The sequence below is a fragment of the Bufo bufo genome, chromosome 9 (genome assembly GCF_905171765.1).
Source record: "Bufo bufo chromosome 9, aBufBuf1.1, whole genome shotgun sequence".
Classification (NCBI taxonomy): Eukaryota; Metazoa; Chordata; class Amphibia; order Anura; family Bufonidae; genus Bufo; species Bufo bufo.
The window spans coordinates 196,919,744-196,941,101 of NC_053397.1; the positions used below are offsets into that span (position 1 = coordinate 196,919,744).

Consider the following 21,358-nt stretch of genomic DNA (forward strand, 5'->3'; position numbering starts at 1 on the left):
GGCGGATGGGCTACAACAGCAGAAGACCCCACCGGGTACCACTCATCTCCACTACAAATAGGAAAAAGAGGCTACAATTTGCACGAGCCCACCAAAATTGGACTGTTGAAGACTGAGAAAATGTTGCCTGGTCTGATGAATCTCGATTTCTGTTGAGACATTCAAATGGTTGAGTCCGAATTTGGCGTAAACAGAATGAGAACATGTATCCATCCTCTGATGGCTACTTCCAGCAGGATAATGCACCATGTCACAAAGCTCGAATCATTTCAAATTGGTTTCTTGAACATGACAATGAGTTCACTGTACTAAAATGGCCCCCAGAGTCACCAGATCTCAACCCAATAGAACATCTTTGGGATGTGGTGGAACGGGAGCTTCGTGCCCTGGATGTGCATCCCTCAAATCTCCATCAACTGCAAGATGCTATCCTATCAATATGGGCCAACATTTCTAAAGAATGCTATCGGCACCTTGTTGAATCAATGCCACGTAGAATTAAGGCAGTTCTGAAGGCAAAAGGGGGTCCAACACCGTATTGGTATGGTGCTCCTAATAATTCTTTAGGTGAGTGTACAGTCATGGCCAATAGTTTTGAGAATGACACAAATATTAGTTTTCACAAAGTTTGCTGCTAAACTGCTTTTAGATCTTTGTTTCAGTTGTTTCTGTGATGTAGTGAAATATAATTACACGCACTTCATACGTTTCAAAGGCTTTTATCGACAATTACATGACATTTATGCAAAGAGTCAATATTTGCAATGTTGGCCCTTCTTTTTCAGGACCTCTGCAATTTGACTGGGCATGCTCTCAATCAACTTCTGGGCCAATTCCTGACTGATAGCAACCCATTCTTTCATAATCACTTCTTGGAGTTTGTCACAATTAGTGGGTTTTTGTTTGTCCACCCACCTCTTGAGGATTGAGAACAAGTTCTCAATGGGATTAAGATCTGGGGAGTTTCCAGGCCATGGACCCAAAATGTCAACGTTTTGGTCCCCGAGCCACTTAGTTATCACTTTGCCTTATGGCACGGTGCTCCATCGTGCTGGAAAAGCATTGTTCTTCACCAAACTGTTGTTGGATTGTTGGAAGAAGTTGCTGTTGGAGGCTGTTTTGGTACCATTCTTTATTCATGGCTGTGTTTTTGGGCAAAACTGGGCAGGACTGATGGTAGCGCTCACCTTTTCTTCTCCAGACAAGCCTTTTTCCAGATGCCCCAAACAATCGGAAAGCGGCTTCATCGGAGAATATGACTTTGCCCCAGTCCTCAGCAGTCCATTCACCATAATTTCTGCAGAAGATCAATCTGTCCCTGATGTTTTTTTTTGGAGAGAAGTGGCTTCTTTGCTGCCCTTCTTGACACCAGGACATCTTCCAAAAGTCTTTGCCTCACTGTGCGTGCAGATGCGCTCACACCTGCCTGCTGCCATTCCTGAGCAAGCTCTGCACTGGTGGCACTCCCATCCCGCAGCTGAATCCTCTTTAGGAGACGATCCTGGCGCTTGCTGGACTTTCTTGGACGCCCTGAAGCCTTCTTAACAAGAATTGAACCTCTTTCCTTGAAGTTCTTGATGATCCTATAAATTGTTGATTGAGGTGCAATCTTAGTAGCCACAATATCCTTGCCTGTGAAGCCATTTTTATGCAACGCAATGATGGCTGCACGCGTTTCTTTGCAGGTCACCATGGTTAACAATGGAAGAACAATGATTTCAAGCATCACCCTCCTTTTAACATGTCAACTCTGCCATTTTAACCCAATCAGCCTGACATAATGATCTCCAGCCTTGTGCTCGTCAACATTCTCACCTAAGTTAACAAGACGATTACTGAAATGATCTCAGCAGGTCCTTTAATGACAGCAATGAAATGCAGTTGAAAGTTTTTTTTGGGATTAAGTTAATTTTCTTGGCAAAGAAGGACTATGCAATTCATCTGATCACTCTTCTGGAGTATATGCAAATTGCTATTATAAAAACTTAAGCAGCAACTTTTCCAATTTCCAATATTTATGTAATTCTCAAAACTTTTGGCCACGACTGTATATATTATATATATATTTATTAAATCTTTGTATGGCTGCTGGGCATCGATTGGGATTATTGTTTTGGCCTTATTCACACACATAGGGCAGATTTTTCAATGTACTTATAGTTTTAGGGTGTAAATACACAAAAATAATATAGGAGGCAATTTATAATGAGGAGAATAATCTGCATTGACATAATTGGGGCCAAATTTATCAAATATTGCACAATAGTTGATAAATTTGCAGCATTTTTAAGTCTAAAGGTGGATTTAGATGCCCAGATAATCAGGCAGATTATTATAACGTTCCTGCAAACGCTCGTTCCCAACAATCTGCCCATCTAAAGGTGCAGCCGATCACCCGATGAACAAGCGAAACATAAATTATCGTTTCTGGGCAGCAGATCACGCTTCCTAGAAACAATGCAACTGTATGATGACAAGCGATTGCAATAGCCATCTCTTGTCCTCATACTGTGGAGGTGATCGCTGCATGTAAATACAGAGCTTCACCCCAACTGAACGAGCAGCTGACTGTCGGAAAGGAACGCTTCCTTCCTGACAATCTGCTGCTCATCTGCGCGTCTAAAGGCGCCTTCACACTTCTGACTTGAGATATTATTCCACTTTCTACACCAACCCTTTACTGAAGTGTGATTGGGAAACCAAGTTTCAATAAGGGTGGCATCTGTTGTCTTCCACGCACAACGCAGGTCTAACACCTTTCTCAAGGAAGTTTAACCACACTTAAAGGGTTTCTACCACCACATTTTGACCTAATTAGCTGTCAGACACTAGCGATCTGCTAGTGTCTGCTGTACCTAACCATGCTAATACCTTTCTCTGCAGCGGTTACCCTAAAAAACAAACTTTTATTTCTATACAAATGAGCCTCTAGGTGCCATGGGGGCGTCTTTTCAGCACCTAGAGCAAGGCTGGCCAACCTGCGTCTCTCCAGCTGTTGCAAAACTACAACTCCCAGCATGCCCAGACAGCCTACAGCCATCAGCCGGGCATGGTGGGAGTTGTAGTTTTGCAACAGCTGGAGAGCTGCAGGTTGGCCATCCCTGACCTAGAGGCTCTGTCTTCTCACCATGTCTGCTGCCCAGCTCGTCCCTCCAGCCCGCCCATCTCCTCTAGATTGACAGCCTCCATCGCAGCCGAATTCTCGCGCCTGCGCCGTGTGAGTCTGTATTCGGCGCAGGCACTGTCAGACCGCTCCCTGCGCCGGCATCTCCACTGCGCCGATGACGTCAGAGTGCTCCCAGGAACAGACTACGCCCGGCCTCAAGCAGTGGAGATGCGCAGGCGCAGTAGAGAAGCGCCGACGCAGTGAGCGGTCTGTCACTGTGCATGCGCCGAATACAGACGCACACGGCGCAGGCGCGAGAATTCGGCCGCGATGGAGGCTGTCAGGGACGAGCTGGGCGGCAGACATGGTGAGTAGACAGAGCCTCTAGGTGCTGAAAAGACGCCCCCATAGCACCTAGAGGCTCATTTGCATGGCAATAAAAGTTCGTTTTTTAGGGTAACCGCTGCAGAGAAAAGTATTACAATAGCATGGTTAGGTACAGCAGACACTAGCAGATCGCTAGTGTCTGACAGCTAATTAGGTCAAAATGTGGTGGTAGAAACCCTTTAATGGTTTCACACACGAGTTGTCAGTATTTAGTGTGGGAGATTCCTTGTACAAGTCATTGTAATTGAGAAAGCCAGTCAGATGACTAGAGGAACATCTTCAAGAAGAAAAAAAATACAAGTCCAGTTGCTTTGACTTATTATTACTGATATGCAATTGAAAACTTTTTGAAAAAGTTGATAAATCTGGCCTAAACCCACTTTTCAAAACTGGTATGATGTAAAAATGCAAAATGTTGCAAAACTTTAGCGCAAATAAGCCTCAATAGTCTCAAGGCTCTATTTTAAAACTTTTTGGTGCCAAATTTCTGGAGTGCATAAATTCTGAGTGATAAATTCCCAATAGTGCGTTGCACAAATGCCATCAGTGGCAGTTTTTACATGTTTAGGAATCACACTCAATGTCATTAATTTACTAACGATTTCCAACAGAAAGGGTCAGAAAAGCCTCAAACTAGTTACGCTTTATGACAACCGATCAATCAACAGGATTGACTGTAAGGGGAAAGACTATAATAATAATAAATCCCTCCTATTTTTAGTATGCAGGCTATGTGTTTACTTCCATTTTTAAAATTCTAAAAAACGTTAGGCATTTGTGTTGCACGATTTATTTTATGGATTTCTTCGTGGTGCTTTAGGTCAGTCCTAAGATGGACTATGGACACATCCAGTTTCCGCTCGAGCTCATGGGTTTCAGTCATAAAACACAGTGAAGGCTAGCTTACACGTCAACGTTTGCAGTGTCTCACTAGCTGCATCGCAACCGATTAGGCATTGTGACCCATAAGTTGCCATGATGTGACAGTTGCAAGTAATCGAGCAGGTCTGAATTTCTTGCTACGGTCATGTTAGCTTGTGGGTTGCAATGCACCACACTGATCTCTGGCTATGTGACATCTCACAACCAAAGTCGTTGTGTAGGCTTAGCTTGAAACTAGACAGGGTAGAAACATACACGCTCTGCAAACCTAAGCATGCATGTGTGGTGGAGCTGCGTGAAACAGAATGTGCACGACCAGCTTTTCCAAACACTGCACATATGCTAATCACATTAAAGGGGCTCTCTGGGACCCAGCAACTTTTTTCTTTCTTTAAATGAATCATATCTTGCCTGCTAAAGAAAGCTTCCAATATACTTAACAGGGTGGTGCAGTCAGTGTATACTGATTACCTATCCTCAGAATAGGTCATTGATATATGATCGGCGGTGGTCCGACACCTGGCACCTCCGCCGATCAGCTGTTTGAAGAGGAGGCGGCGCTCCATGCGAGCGCTACTTCTTCACTACACTGCCCGTCATCTTGGAAGTGAATGTAATTACAAGTACTTGCTCCATCGTTTGGGTGGAGCGACTACTTGTAATTGTACTAAACCGCCATTGCAAGGGAGACGACGCGCAGAGTAATGAAGAGGAAGCAGCGCTCGCATGGAGCAGCCTCCTCTTCATACAGCTGATCGGTGGGGGTGCTCGGTGTCGCCCCCCCCCCCCCTTCCCGATCTCTTGATGAGCGATCCTGAGGATACATACATCAATATTAACCCCTGCACAACCCCTTTAAAGTCTCGAAGTTGCATGGATCAGCCGCTCTGGCACCCAGTCATGTGATGCTCCTGACGTCACATGGATGGGTTCCAGGGTGCCCAAGGTACATTTTATATCATTACTTACAGGTGGAATGCTATGCTGTAAAAAAAATAAAAAATAATGATAAAAAGACCAGACGACAAACCAAATTCACATTTTGAGATTTAATTTTATTAAAGGCGAACTGCAGATTTACACTTCATATCCCTTGTGAAGCAAACATTCCACACGGCTACATCCTGAACAGTTTGTTGATGTGTCTGGCTGTAGTTGATAACATTTAGAAATCTGTAAAGTTTGTTCTTAAAAACTAAATTGTGCCTTTACCGACATCCCAACGCTTAACGCTATATAATGTTTTGTCACTTTGTTGTTTTATGGTTTCTATCCACATTACCAAAATCTGCTGGTTGCCCAGGGAAACAGACAGCGCGGCATCTCCACTGTCAGACATGTGACCCAACAGCTACCTGTGGAACTCATCTGCTCCAATAATGCTCTGGTGACCAGAATCTAGCAGAATTCTGAATTTAGCATTGGTCACGAGTTGGGAAGGAACTGGGTAACTCAATTCACAGCAACCAATTAAAGGTCAGCTTTTATTTCATGGGAGAACTTTAGGAGATGAAAGCTGAGCTGATTGGTTGCCTTGGATTTTTTACCAATTTTGCTAAATGAGGCCCAGTATCAGTACAGAATAAGCAAATCAATATTAAAAGGGTATTCCCATCTTATAAAGAGATGGTATATAGCAGGGATGCTCAACCTGCGGCCCTCCAGCTGTTGTAAAACTACAACTCCCACCATGCCCTGCTGTAGGCTGATAGCTGAAGGCTGTCTGGGCATGCTGGGAGTTGTAGTTTTGCAACAGCTGGAGGGCCGCAGGTTGAGCATCCCTGGTATAGAGAATAGGTGGGGGTACGACCTCTGGAATCGATCTTGATAATGAAGAAGCAGCAGCGCTCATTTAGCACGGAATCTACTTTACTCTTTTTACTGGCACACTGGATCTCTGGCCATCGCAGTGCATGGTATTGCAGTGTGGCCCCATTAAAGTGAATGGATCTGGCTTCAGTATCCTGACCAGGAAACTGCTGGGCAGAATATGCTAAACCAGCGCTGCGTCCCCTTCATTCTCAAGGTCTGCGGGTCCTAGAAGACAGATCCCCACCGATCATCAAGTGACAGCACGACACTGCGGCCAATTGCAAGTTGGGGTGACATATCATCCCTGGAGCTTGGCAAACAAAGACCAAGCAACCAGTATCGAGAGATTCAGCAAAGGGTGCAAAGTGTCGAATAAAAGCAAAGTTTTTCTTCACGGCAACATTGTTCTGTAATTGTGAAATACTAGCAGGAATCATCGACAGAAACCTGGAAGCAAAAAGGGTGTCACCTGGCAGCTCACCCACTATTATACACATTTTAAATTCCTAACATTGCCTAAAATTTCTTTAGAGACTTTGCTGTGATTGTCCTGAGTCACCAACCAAGAGAATATGATTTTTTTTTTTTTTTTTTGCTCCGATATGATGGGAGCAAGTCGGAAGCTCTGCCAGTCATTTAAAGTGTGCCTATCATTTCAGAAAACTTTTGACATGTCATAGTTGTGATCAGTGAGGGGGTCAAATGCTGAGACCCTTACAATCTGTTCACCTTCTCGGAGAAGTAGGTTTCAAAGTGTACAGACTGATTACAGCCCAAGGGGAACAGTACTCTGCCATTTCACTGATCAGTGCAGATCACAAGCACCTGCACCTCCACTGGTCAAAACCTCTGTTACTGTGGTATGTCAAAAGTCTTCTGAAATGCTATACACTTTAAAGTATATTAATGGTGGGCAAATCAACCGCTATTATCTCAGCTATTCATTTTTCAGAGCCAAAGTGTGCAATTAATAGGCTGTTAGTTCTTCAGAATGTAAAAGATTTAAGTAAAAGTTACAGGTGTAGATATATTCCTGGCACCCAGTATAAGCTATAGATATAATGTGCACCCCTGGAGGGCTTATTTTAGGAGAAATAAAAAGCCTGCTTTGCAGGCGATCCTCTGTTGCACAGTCCAAGGGCAGGTTTTCTGGATCACTGCTCTCATATTAACCTGTAAACAGCCAAAAAAGAATTCAATGAATGCAACAAAGAAACGCTGGAAAGCCGACTCTTATATAGATAAAAGCAAAGCAGATTCACACCAAGAACAGGATATCACCTACCTGTATATAAGAAAGCTTTACAGAAGACATAAAATTAGAAAGAAAAATTAGGAAACCCGACGGTGAAAAGATCACATCACATCCCTTGTAGGATGCAAATAGTTCTAAACTAGAATATAAAAGTCCACATCACAGACTCCCCCTTTCCCTAAAACCACCCAGAGTATGAATTCTGACAGTCAGATAGTTTGATTCCATCGTTTTACTAAAAATCCACATTGCAACCGATGCCCCTCAAAAGTGGTGGCATGGAGAGAGAGGGGCGGCTGGCCTAAATGTCAGACTTGGCCAGGTCCACTTTAGTTGGTAAAGGTCCAGCGTCTTCATTTTCCTGGGGAAGACCGTGGACAACTACTAGAGATGCAGGGGAGTATTTGTGAAGCTTCTGCTCATTCAGGTATTCCAGATCTCCGTAGATGCTCAGTTTCTGAAAGACAAATGTAATGAAATGTCATCACCAGCATAAGGTTCACATCTGTATTGTGTTTTATACACTGTTATGACACTTCTTTTATATTAAGTGTCACTCCTGTTTCAGGGATGTCAGTTATTGCAACTTAGCCCTAGTAAAGCGAATAGAAAGAAATAAAAAGGAGAATATAATAAGGCAGACGATATGCCATCAGTCTTCTAAGTTAGTAATATCCTCTCAAATAGTCCCTTTACTACTTCCTAGACCCCTACGGTCAGAGGCCCCTCATGAACATAGGTAGGTATATCTGTCCATGTCTGCGTGGTGTGACTTATGATGTAAGCATTTTACTTATCACAACCATACGAGCTGTTGCGAATCAACCACTTTTTGAGATTTGCTGGTCACGTACAGATAGGTACCAGGATATACTGATAGTAGTCAAGGAAAGAGCTCATATCATACACAAAATAATTGGCAAATCTCAGTACACGGGGATTTGGGGTGGGGGGTGTTATCAGTGATTGATAGCATTCTCTGCTAGTGATAAAGCCATTCACAGGGGCAGTCTTAAAGTGGTCCCCCTTGGCCGGACCTGTATAGGGAAGTTTACTTACCTGCTTCCTGGCAGTGGCTCCCCGCTCCTTCTCCTCCAGGCCTGCAATTCTCCACTGGGCGCTGCAGCCAATCATGGTCACATGACGCAAGGGGCCAGTGATTAACTGCAGCAATGTCAAACTGGATGTTGACATCTAGGGAGCCAGTGCTGAAAGCAGGTAAGTAATCTTTCCTTTACAGGTGGGTGTGGTGGTGTGCGTGCGTGTTACCAAAAAACAACATTCTTTAACAACCCCTTTAGAAATAGCAGAGATATAAATGAATTACAAGTTTTACTGCATGTTTCCCCATAAAAATATACATCAATCTGCTCAGCTCCTCCTGCTCTATACCATGCTGCCTGCAGTTTACACTGCATTTTCATGGTGAAAGGTCAATTTTAACCCCTTCGCTACCAGCGCCGTACATGTAGTGAAGTACAAACAAGGCGCCCGCTCACGCGTGCAGCGGGTCTCCGTTGTTTCAAACAGCAGAGACCCGCCGATCGCGGTCATTAAAGCCTTTAGATGCCGTGATCATGTGTGATCAAGGCATCTAAAGGGTGAAAAACCCAGAAGCGCAAGCTTCTTACTGGCATTCTCTGCGGCCAAATAGGATGCCGGTAATTTATTTCAATGCGCTGGGTCTTGCTGAAGAGACCCAGGGCATTTAAGCTGCAATTCTTATTTTGGCCAGCGGGCCAACATAAGAAATGAGCAATTCTGAACAATTAAAGGGATTATTCGAGAGTATAAAAAGCCCGCCCAAATAATATACTTACCTGGCTCCCTACACTGCCGCTGCCGATTCCCCCCGTGCGCGGATGAAAGCACCTGGTGTCGGGGAGCAGCTGTAGCGGCGGTGCGGGGACCAGGAGCGGTGCAGGGAGCGTGGAGCCAGGTAAGTATATTCAGTGTGGGGGCCCACCATATGGGGAGTCTTTTTATACCCTCGGACGACCCCTTTAATGGATCTAAAAAATTAATGATTGTTCAGAATGAAAAATAATATAATTATTGAATTTTGTAGGCTCAAATACGAGCTTCAAAATCATAAAAAAAGTTTAAAAAAATAAAAATTTAAAATAAAAAAATAAATAAAAAAAATATAGGTTTAAAATCACCCCCATTTCAGTAGAATAAAAAATAAATAAATACGTAAATAACAAAAAATATAAACATCATGGGTATCACCGCGACCGAAGCCCATACTATTAAAATATTTTTCCAATATGGCGAATGGCGTAACGGAAAAAGGTTCAAAATGGCCAATTTGACATTTTTTCATCGCTTCTCTCACCCAAAAAAAGTCATAAAATGTGATTAAAAAGTCACACGCTCCAAAATGGTATCAATAAAAACAGATTGTCTCGCAAAAAAATGAGCGCCCGTACAGCTCAGCAGATATAACTATAATAAAAGTTAATAAAGTTATGGGGGTCAGAATATGGTGAAGTAAACAAAGAAAATTTTCTCAAACTTTTAATTTAGGTTTACACTATTTAGACATGAAAACCTACACATATGGGGTATCGTTGTAATCGTACTAACCCAGAGAATGAAGTGCACAGGTCAGTTTTGCCACAAACTGAACGCCGTGGGAACAAAACCCGTAAAACGGTGGAGGTATTGCGTTTTTCCTTTCAATTCCACCCCATCTGAAATTGTTTTCCCGCTTCCCACTGCATTGTATGCCATATTAAATGGTGGCATTAGAAAGGACAACTTGTCCCGCGACAAGTTGAATGGAAAAATAAAAAAAGTTATGGCTCAAGGAAGATAGGGAAGAAAAATGAAAACGCAAAAACCTCTGGTATCCTAAGGGTTAAGCTACAAATTATCTTTACGTTTACATAAAGTATGTTGTGAACACTAGTGGGGAGGGAACATTTCATTTTCCTCCAGATTCATGACAGTTACATTGCTATGAGCTATAAGACAGGTTAAACAATCCAACAAAACAGGTTAAGCAGGGCCGACGTCACTTTTCTAGGGCCATGTAGTCTTGGCAGTAGGCAGTTTACCTCAGAAGGGATATACTGATCCGACGCGGTTGCCACTGTCGCACAACAAATCCAGAGCAGAACCAGGATAGACAGAAGCAATGTTGCAGTCAGCAGCCAATTAGAGTTCCTGAATAGGAATACAAGACATAAGTGTTAATACCAATAATAAGTGTTAGTACCACTTACTTGAATTGCTCTGGATTGTACGTAATTCCCTGCAAAAAGCTAGGTCAGAAAATGCAAAGCTGCGTAGCCCCTTCTTTCTAGGAATCAGCAGAGGCCTACACCATCGCTCAAGGATCAGACATTGATGCTGAGTCTAATAAACATCAATGTAGATTATGGGGGAATAAAAATCTGTTCACCATTTTTCACTTAAGTGTTTAAACCTTTTCGCTGGGTTCACACCTGAGCGTTTTACAGCGCGTTCCTACGTGCTGTAAAACGCTCAACAAGGAGAAACCAATGCTTCCCTATCGGCATGGTCCTCATCTGGGCGTTTTACAGCGCGTACGATCGCGCTGTAAAACGCCCGACGCCCCAAGGAGTTCAGGAGCTTCTTTGGGGCGTCTTGTCGCGCGTTCCCGTACATAGACTTCCGGGAACGCGCGACAATGGGGGCGTTTGCTTGTTCCGGAGCCGCGATTGTAATCGCGCATACAGAGCGCTCCATCCCGTACGCTCAAGTGTGAACGCAGCGTTTAACTAAGGGGACGCCAAGCCAAAATTCCGCCAGCAGCCGTGTGGTTTACAATGGAAGGCAGCACTGCAGTTTGCACGGCCATCAGTTTAAAGCCACGACTACGCCAAGAAGGGACATGTCCCTTCTTGGCGTAGTGTCCGGATGAACAAAAGTGAAAGCAGCAGCGGGTGTCCACTCGCCGTTTAGCTTCATTCAATAGAGTTAAGGCACGAGCGGGTCCGCGACAATCAAAGTGAACAACTATAGCGGTTTGTGCTGAGACGTATGCTCGTGTGAATGTACCCTCAGGCCTCATGCACACGACCGTTGTTTTATTCCGTGTCCGTTGTTCCGCTTTTCGTGATTTTCTGCGGACCCATTGACTTTCAATGGGTCCGTTGAAAACTCTGCTAATGCACCGTTTGACATCCGCGTCCGTAATCCGTGGTTCCAGTCCGTCAAAAAAATATAACCCGTCCTATTTTTTTCACAGAAAACAGTTCGCGGACCCATTCAAGTCAATGGGACCGTGAAAAAACGTTGAGGCACACAAGATTGTCATCCGCGTCCGTGTCCGTTTTTTTCATATCATTAGCATGGCAAACTTAGATTTTTTTTTACTTTCCTTCATGTCTGGGGATCCTCCAAAAATAAAGGAAGACACACGGAAACAAAAACGGAAACGGATCACGGAACAACGGAACCCCATTTTGCGGAACGGAACACAACAACGGTCGTGTGCATGAGGCCTTAGAGTGATAATCAGATACCACTCACTTGCTTTCCTAAGAATAACATGGCTGCTTTCTTTTCAGAAGCTGTTTCAGGGAGCTGCCATACTCCCTGTAGCACTGGGGAGCGCAGCCGGCTCCCGACAGCTTTCCAAGCACAGCGCCGTACATAGTGCTTGGTATTGCAGCTGAGCCCCTTTCACTTCTATGGGACTGAGCTGCAACTAGGCCATGTGACTGATATACAGTGAAGTCGCATGGCCTAGGAAGAGGATATCCTGAGGATAGGTCATCATTATCATTTACAGGGTAACCCGTCTAAATTCTTATTTGAATGCACACATAACATTGGAAGTCATGCAGAAAGGACCATGTATATGTGGTTGTAGTCAATTCAATCACTGGGATCATCAGAGCATATAATAACCTTGTAGGTTTCAGTAATTCCCTGTAATTTCCACCACTAACTAGGTGGCAGTACTGAAGACTGGCCGGGTGTGTGTAGACGAGAAACTTACATTGAGAAACACTTCATAATCCCTTCTCCATCTAGCTCCAGAATGCTAGCTCTTCGGCTCCAAAGACCCTCGCCAACTGAATGCCCATTTCCTAAATCTGCTGCCAAGTAAAAAAAAAAAAAATTATATATATCTATATTCCTTACTGCCTCAAACACTGAAATGATTTTCTAAACTTTATATAAGAGACTTACAAGGCACAGCGTCCAGCATGTTCCCTCTTGGTGATAGGGCTTCTGGCTCCAGTGGTGGCATCTGCTGAATTTCTGGCTGAGACTGAACAAATGAATCAAGAGAAGAAGTAAGTAAATGTGCTTTATGCAATAATCATGTGTCGTGTTCAATATACGTCAATATACATACAACAGGAGCATTCCCCAACGTATACCACTGTACAGCCATTGGCATATGTCGTCCATTGACAACAATGCAGAATATATACCGTAAAGTATACTTTTTTTTGCAGTGCCCCACTGTACAGGAAAGCACGTTTTCCTCTTCAAGGATTGCAAGACGCTTACAGGGGGTCCGCAATAGATGTGCATCGGCCGCGTGCACCCCGCACCACGGATCGTGGACCCATTTACTTGAATGGGTCCGCAATTACGGAGATGCGGAACTGAGGCACGGATCGGAAACCCACGGAAGCACTACGGAGTGCTTCCGTGGCTTTCTGTCCGTGCCTCCACACCGCAAAAAAGTAGTCGGATCACGGACCCCATTCAAGTGAACGGGTCCGCCATCTACATGCGGCTGCCCCACGGTCGGTGCCCATGGACTGTGGAACGCAATTTGCGGTCCGCAGCACGGGCCCGGCCAGCACACGGTCGTGTACATGAGACCTTAGCTAGAGGTATTATGCAGAAGATGGCGGACTGATCCTGTATATTATCCTTCCCTTCGTCTCTACTCATTAGGATGTTTTTCACTCCCCAGGCCTAATATAAACTGAAATGATGAAAAAGGACAATGGAGTAAAAAAAAAAAAAAAAAAAAAAAATCTATCTGATTATACAGTCACCTAATTTCTTCCAGTAAACTGAGAACAGATGCAGGATATACAGAGGAACATTGACAGCTGCTGTATTCTGTATCCGTCACGTTTTGCTTGAAAATAACAATAACCTTTTTTCCTCTCGTCTCTGAAAATGCCTTCTTTTCTCCCTGTCTCTGCGCACTATATTTTGCAGACCCACTACCCATATTTTAGACACTCCAAGCCGGTTTTACATTTATAAGGACGGGGTACACAGAGATGAGACGCGTGTTGCACATACCTGCACCACAAGGATGTGTCCATTATCGGCTTGTATGTAGAAAGTCCAGGATGATGTCATGAAGCTCTGCGCAGAATCCATCATATCACTCCAGAAAGCTTTTACTACTGTCAAAGGAAAGAGAACGTGTATCCGTGGCACCATGTCAGAGAGCTGGAATGAGAAGACGACATATTACATCTTGCATATGGCACAGCTGAATTGCAGATATTTTAAAGGCGTATTCTCATCACATATGGGGGGCATATCGCTAGGATACTCTGGGACACGCACCTACAAGGAGAACAGATCGGGGAGAGCTGTGGCTGGAGGACCCCGGGTTTCCCTGGGTCCGTCCACTACCAAGCGCTGCTCCTATACAAGTGAATGGGAGTGCATTGCGCACGAGCGGCCCCCGCTCCCATTCATTTCTATGGGGCAGATGTAAATAGCCGAGCCAGCGCTCGGCTATTTTCGGCGGCCCCATTTAAACAAATGGAAGGCGGCTGCGCATGCACAGTGCGCCCTCCATTCATGTCCCCGCTCCGTTCTCGTTTTAGGTGCGGGTCCCAGAGGTGGGACCAGCCCCTGTCAGACAATGGGGGCATATCCGAGCGATATGACCCCATTGTATGCGATTGCAAAACCCCTTTAATGGGATAGTTCCATCAGAGACTACCTCTTTCAGGTTAGAGACACTGACTTAAAGAGCCTGTCAGCATACATTAAACCAGGCATAAAGGCTGGTAGGGTTGATCATGCTGACAAAAACATTACCCCGATTATGTATTTCTGTGGTCTCATTCCTGAGCAGAGCAAGTTTTTATTGATAAGTAAATGAGCTTACTGGAGCACCAAGGGGTTGGCCAGAGCCCTGGGAGCACCAGTTAGTAATACCCATACAGCTTTAGTCACTCCCACCTCCCCGGGATTGACAGGGTTAGACATCTTGTCTTCTAGCATCTGCGCTGCCTCACGGTCTCAGGGCTTGCGCTGCTCTGAGACTGAGAGGTGCGGCGTAGGAAAACAGAGTTAGACATGTTTATGTCCCTGTCAACCCAGGGGACGGAACTAAAGCTGTAGGGTTGTTACCAACTGGTGCTACAAAATATTCCAAAGTCTAAGCGGCTCATAACCTAACTTGACCCAGGTAGTAAATCAATTAAAATGTCACTTTTATTTGTGTAATTAAAATGTCCGTGAGCCAACACACAGGTTAAAAGCTTTGTTTGCCACTCCTTTGTGTGCAGGCATGTCACCTGAACGGGCGGTGGAGATGTGCACAATCTCCTCTCACTCTTTAACACCCTGCATTTAATTACCAGCGAGTCCGTTTTATTTTGACCACCAGCTAAGGGTTCTTTCACACTTGCGGCAGAGAGATCCGGCAATCAGGCAAAACGTATGCCAACTGATGGCATTTGTAAGACTGATCAGGATCCTTATCAGTCTTAAAAATGCCTGATCAGTCGAAAAAATGCATTGAAATGCCGGATCCGTCTTTCCGGTGTCATCCGGCAAAACAGATCCAGCATTTATTTTTTTCACCCTTTTTTCAGTCTGCGCATGCGCAGACCTGAAGGACGGATCCGGCATTCTAAATGCCGGATCCGGCGCTAATACATTCCTATGGGAAAAAATGACGGATCCGGCATTCAGGCAAGTCTTCAGTTTTTTTCCGCCGGAGATAAAACCGTAGCATGCTACGGTTTTCTCTTTTGCCTGATCAGTCAAATTGACTGTACTGATGCATCCTGAACGGATTGCTCTCCATTCAGAATGCATGGGGATAAAACTGATCAGTTCTTTTCCGGTATAGAGCCCCTGTGACGGAACTCAGTGCCGGAAAAGAAAAACGCTAGTGTGAAAGTACCCTTAGTAACGCAGGTATGTATTTTGATCTGACACTATCAGTAGCTGTCAGACCTGTGATTGAACGCCCTAGATACGTGGCTGGGTCTGTGTGCCCTTATTTTAAGAGCTGGTAGGTTGTAATCAAGTTACTTCACTGATGTACACGTCCTCTGACAACGTTGAGAACTTATCTGACACTGTGTCAGTAGTTGTCAGATACTTGGTTATTTACACACTGACATTTCTATGCCCAAGGTGCATGGCAGAATTAGTGTGCCCTTATTTTGGAAGCTACCAGTTGTAGGATTTCAGTTACTTCACTGACATACAAATGCTCTCACAGCGTTGAGAAATTATCCGACACTATGTCAATAGCTGTCAGACGCGGATTCATTCACACACATCCCTTATATAGCCACTACCTAAACTGCTGCATTTGGCTTACTAGCTAGTGCACTGGCTGGAATACACGTTCGCTAGCTAAACTAGCCGACTATTTGACAGTTGGCTCACTGGCTAGTGCTGCAGCTGAAGTGCAAAAGCGCCATCACTAGATTGTGATTACTGATTGCCTAGCTGACATTATTAGCTCGCTGACTACATTGGAAAGGACAATCACACATTTAAAAGCTGCATCTGCCCCCCCCCCCTTCCCGACATGTTTCGCCAGTAACCTGGCTTCATCAGGGGTGGGGCAGAGCTGAGGACGTCAGCCAAATGCAGGGTTTAAAACACCAGATTACTTGATTGTCAGATGTCACATCCATTCACATTAGTGGGAGGGAACCAAAGACGCTGGGAAAAGCCAATCAGCTTCCACATGCAGCCTCCCCTTCCAAACCCCTGGACGAATTACAGCGAGGCAGGGGGCGTGTCCTGATCACGTGATGCGCAGGTCCTGCTCTGCGCTCCAACTTGTAGCTAATGAAAAATACTAGCTGGCTATCGCGCATGATCAGATAGGACGTGCACATCAGTAAAGTAACTTGATTACAACCTACCAGCTCTTAAAATAAGGGCATACAGACCCAGCCACGTATCTAGGGCCTGTGAATGTCAGTAAAATTAACTGACGTTCAACCACAGGTCTGACAGCTACCGATAAAGTGTCAGATCAAAATACATACCTGTTTTCTGCAGCATTACTAAGCTGGTGGTCAATATAAACGGACTCGCTGGCAATTAAATACTGGTTGCAAAGGAGTGAGAGGAGATTGTGCACATCTCCACCGCCCGGTTCAGGAGACATGACTGCACACAAAGGAGTGGCAAACAAAGCTTTTAACCTGTGTGTTGGCTCACGGCCGTTTTAATTACACAAATTGTCACCTGGGTCAAGTTAGATTATGAGCCGCTTAGGCTTTGGAGTATTTTGTATGTGACGCACCTGTACCCAGGCATTTGTCCCTCTTGAGAATTACCAACTGGTGCTCCGAGGCTCTGTCTGGCCCCTCAGGGATACAGGAAGCTCATTTACATATCAATAAAAACTTGCTTTTAATCGGGAATGGAACCACAGAAATACATACATCAGGGTATTGTTTTTGTAAGCATGATCAACCCTACCAGTCTATTTGCCTGGTTTAATAGGGTTGATCATGCGGACAGATGCTCTTTGAATGTAGTATTACAAGGATGGCATGTAGATGAAGGTCCATCCATGTAAGGGCTCATGTACAAGTCCTCTGCAGTTTTTTGCAGTCCACAAAACATGGATACCTGCAGAAATGTCCTAACCTTGTCCGCAACATGTTCTATTTTTTTGAGGGGACCATGGAACAGACAAACTATGGCCGTGTGCATGAGCCCTAATACTTAGATGGCTAGAGTCTGCCAGAGTAGCTCATAGCGAGGATACAGGGCACAGAACCCCCTGTCCTAACAGGGACAGGAGCTCTCTTAATGGGACAACGCCCTAAAGAGGTTTACCCCTCAACAACAATAATTCCTTATCGACAGGATAGGAGATAAGTGTCTGATCGTTGGGGATCCCACTGCTATCTGTCAATCCCATGGGGTTGAGTAGAGCAGCACGGATATATGTAACTGCAGCTCTATTCAAACGTTACCACGAATGGTGATGCCCCAGTGGTCGAACCCCCGCCAACTTATCTCCTATCCTGTGCCCCTTTACTCACAGTCTTTGGACATGCAGCATGGTAATGTTGTTCTCACCTCGTCTTGTCGCTTCTCTGCAAAAGGCATCTGACTGTGACAGCCCAGGATACAGGCATACTGCTCATTGGACTGTGGATAGGCCTCAATACAAGCTGTAGAGGAATAGAAAAAAAATTAAAAATAAGCAGTAGGGCTGTGTTCACACCTTGTGGTTTTAACACATTTGTCTATTGATGTTTACACCTTGGGAAGGCATTAAAAAAAACAACAACAAAAAAAAAATTCTATTTCATTCTGTTGAATTTATCAAAAGTAATCCTAACGCCACGAGTATACACAGAGCTGTGTTTGCGGTTTTCAAAAACCTCAGCATTTCCTGTCTGACGTGTTTTCTTACTGACTGCATTGTATTTAAGGGTGTATTTTTAACTATCTTTCTTGGCGACTTTGCAAGTGCTTGGTTGAGGAAGTAGATAAAACTAAAATGCAAAGGCGACCAAAAAACAACAAAAAAACAAAAAACATAGAAACTGCAGTTATATTTTAAAGAAATACATGCATTTTTATAATGAGTTACATTCGATTACGAATCTCAGATTTTATCGTATCAGAGTGAGGGCTTAGTCTATATATAATATTCGCATCTATTTGCATTTTCTTCATTGATTTATAAATGTAACCATGCTCATCCGCATATTCATTTATCACATCGTGCAGGATGTTTTTTTTATCTTTATTAGGTGATTTGTGTTTAGTTTATAATGAGTTACACCAGGCATCTCTAGTGGGCTTTCTGCCACCATGCGACAGTACTGGAATAAGGCTCTTCGGCTACTTTCACATCTGCGTTTTTGCTGGATTCGTCATAGACCAGCAAAAGCGCTTCAGTTAGGATAATACAACCATCTGCATCCGTTATAAACGGGTCTGGTTGTATTATCTTTAACGGATCAGTCTCTAAAACCATTGTAAGTCAATAGGCGCCGGATCCGTTTTCTTTTGTGTCAGAGAAACCTGATCCCTCTCCATTGACTTACATTGTGAGTCATGACGGATCCGTCTTGCTCCGCATCCCAGGACGCACTCAGAAACGCTGCTTGCAGCACTTTTGTGTGCATCATGGGAATGCAATGAAATGGAACTGAATGCGTTCTGGTGACTCCGTTCAGTTCAGTTTTGTCCCCATTGACAATGAATGGGGACAAAACTGAAGCGTTTTCCCCCGCTATTGAGATCCTATGACTGATCTCAATAGTAGAAAGGGAAAACGCTGGTGTGAAAGTAGCCTTAGACAGAAATCAGAGACTTTATGATTAAAATCCTAATGTCCGTCACATAAAAATACAAGAAAAATGGTGGATAAAACGATGTAAATAACTCAGAAACAGTTTAATCATTCTTTATATTACACAGGCATCAGGCGGCAATAGAGTCTAAGTGACGCCATATAGCATCTATGAATGCTAAATATTTAAATGGATGAAGACACCTAAAACCAAGGTCGCTTCATAGAAAACGCAGTCTGGGCTATAAACAGACAGCAGCGAGACATCTGCCGACCCTTAGACACCCCGGGGTTTCTGCCAGATTCCATGCTTAGACTTGATATTCTTATCTATCTACCCATCGAGAAGTATTCTCAACTGATCGGTAGAATGGGATGGGGTCAGCCATATTATGGTAAAGTGGGATTTAACCTCTGCGCTATTTCTGGCCAAAGAGTGGGCTGTCTCCCTCCATAGACATGAATGGGACAGCTGGAAACAGGTGGGCGCTCAGTAGTTACTTCTGCAAACTCTCTGGATGGAACAGTACTCCTTGCCATCGTAGGAACTTGATGGTCTTCGGTAAGTGTAAATGGGCCTTCACAAGGTCCCTAAGCACTGTATGTACATTGCAATGAAGATTGGACACCCAAATTATGGGGTCAATCTCCTCACAGACTCCTTAAAGGGGTTCTCTGCCTTTTTCTTACTGGTGATCTATCCTTTGGATAGGTCATCAGCATCTGATCGGCGGGGTCCGATGCCCAGGATCAGCTGTTTGAAAAAGGAGCGGCGCTCGCGGTAGCGCTGTGGCCTTCTCGCTGCTTCCTGCACGCCAGTGACATCATTTCTTTGGGGCCGAGCTGTGCACAGGCCAGGTGACATAGTCGTGATTTCACAGGCCTGTGGGAAACAGCAAGAAGGCTGCGGTGCTACTGCTTTGAGAAGGCTGCTGCTTTCTCAAACAGCTCATGAGCGGGGGTCCCAGGTGTCAGACCCCCACCAATCAGATGCTGATAACCTATCCAAAGGGCGGATCATCAGTAAGAAAAAGAAAGAACCTCTAAAGGCCCCCCCACACACATTAGTGTATTGTCGGACAAACCTGTGGAGAACGGCTGCTTCGGCCCACAGTGTCTGGCTTCATGCACACAGCCGTTGTTTGGGTCCGCATCCGAGCCGCCATTTTGGCGGCTCGGATGCGGACCCATTCACTTCAATGGGGCCGCAAAAGATGCGGACAGAACTCAGTGTGCTGTCCGCATCAGTTGCTCCGTTCCGTGGCCCCGCGCTAAAAAAAAAATCTAACTTGTCCTATTATTGCCCGCGTTTTGCGGACAAGAATAGGCATTTATATGGAAGGCTGTCCGTGCCGTTCCGCAAATTGCGAAACGTGCACGGACGCCATCCGTGATTTGCGGACTGCAAAACACACCACGGTCGTTTTCCTCCCTTATCCCCATTAATTACACACGTCTGGCCGGTCTGTACATTTATGTGCGAGCTGGGAGAGATTGCTGGCGTTGAATGGTCACTCAGCTGACAGCTATTGAATGTATATGGCCGACCTAAAGGCCCTATTACATGGGCAGATAGAGCAGACAATTGTCGGGAAGGAAGCATTCCCTTTCATCAATCGCCTGCTTGCTAGTAATGCATCGCTCGTCCCTATACTGTCTCATTGTTTTCCGGCAGCAGAGCGCCTATTACACAGGGCCATCCGCCGCCGGCAAACCAGGATTTTTTTAACATGTTAAAAGATCCGGATTACCTGATGAACGAGCGTTTTCTTGTTCATCGGGTAATCAGCGGCAGTCTTACACTGCCAGATGACCGCATGCGGACGCTCATTAGCGACCATCTTAACAATAATCTGAACGTGTAATAGGGCCTTTAGTCATGGGATGTTTTGTGCACACGTCTCAAGATATCCTAACAAAGAAGTTAATGGCTTCATCTACCACTAAATGGCTCCCTGATCCTCCTACCAGGGAGTTTTTGAATGCATATTAAGCCAATCACAGACACTTCCAGCTGGCGTCTCCCGACTCATTCAGATACGAGGGTCCGATCAGTGGTCACATGTGATCCCACTAACTTTGGTAAGGACATCTTTCAGAAGCTCTAACATAACAACCTATAAACATAATGTATGCCGTTATAACTGTATACACCCTGCACCTTACCCGATTCACATTCCGTCTTCGTCTTGTTCAAGTCTCCTTCTTCAGCAAACTGACAGATGGAAAACAGACGACAGCCTCGGTGACAGGCGAACAGCTCCTCCTCCTACAGAGAGAAGATACAGAGAAACTTATGTCCAAAAAGCGTAAAATATGCATCAATCCAACGTCACAAACCTGTGCAGGATACAGATGAACGTACTATAGTTACATTTTGAAGTCCCCCACCCTTCAACCAAACGATCCTTGGTGATCCAAGTTCAGT

The 21,358-nt window shown here is 44.7% G+C and overlaps 1 protein-coding gene across 2 annotated transcripts in view; it reads right to left on the reverse strand.

Moving 5' to 3' along the window:
- Positions 1-5,409: 5,409 nt before the first annotated feature.
- Positions 5,410-21,358, reverse strand: part of TMEM59 (transmembrane protein 59) — a 28,434-nt gene continuing 12,485 nt past the window's right edge. Inside the window, exons 2-8 of one of the 2 annotated variants that reach the window (XM_040407871.1) lie at positions 21,097-21,199; positions 17,703-17,797; positions 13,695-13,847; positions 12,612-12,693; positions 12,418-12,514; positions 10,505-10,613; positions 5,410-7,899 (exon numbers count right to left, since the gene is read on the reverse strand). In XM_040407871.1, the coding sequence (XP_040263805.1) occupies positions 7,744-7,899; positions 10,505-10,613; positions 12,418-12,514; positions 12,612-12,693; positions 13,695-13,847; positions 17,703-17,797; positions 21,097-21,199 (795 nt within the window). In that variant the 3' untranslated portion in view covers positions 5,410-7,743. Of the gene's footprint in view, positions 7,900-10,504; positions 10,614-12,417; positions 12,518-12,611; positions 12,694-13,694; positions 13,848-17,702; positions 17,798-21,096; positions 21,200-21,358 lie in introns of both variants that reach the window. The other variant, XM_040407870.1, reaches the window with a different exon arrangement.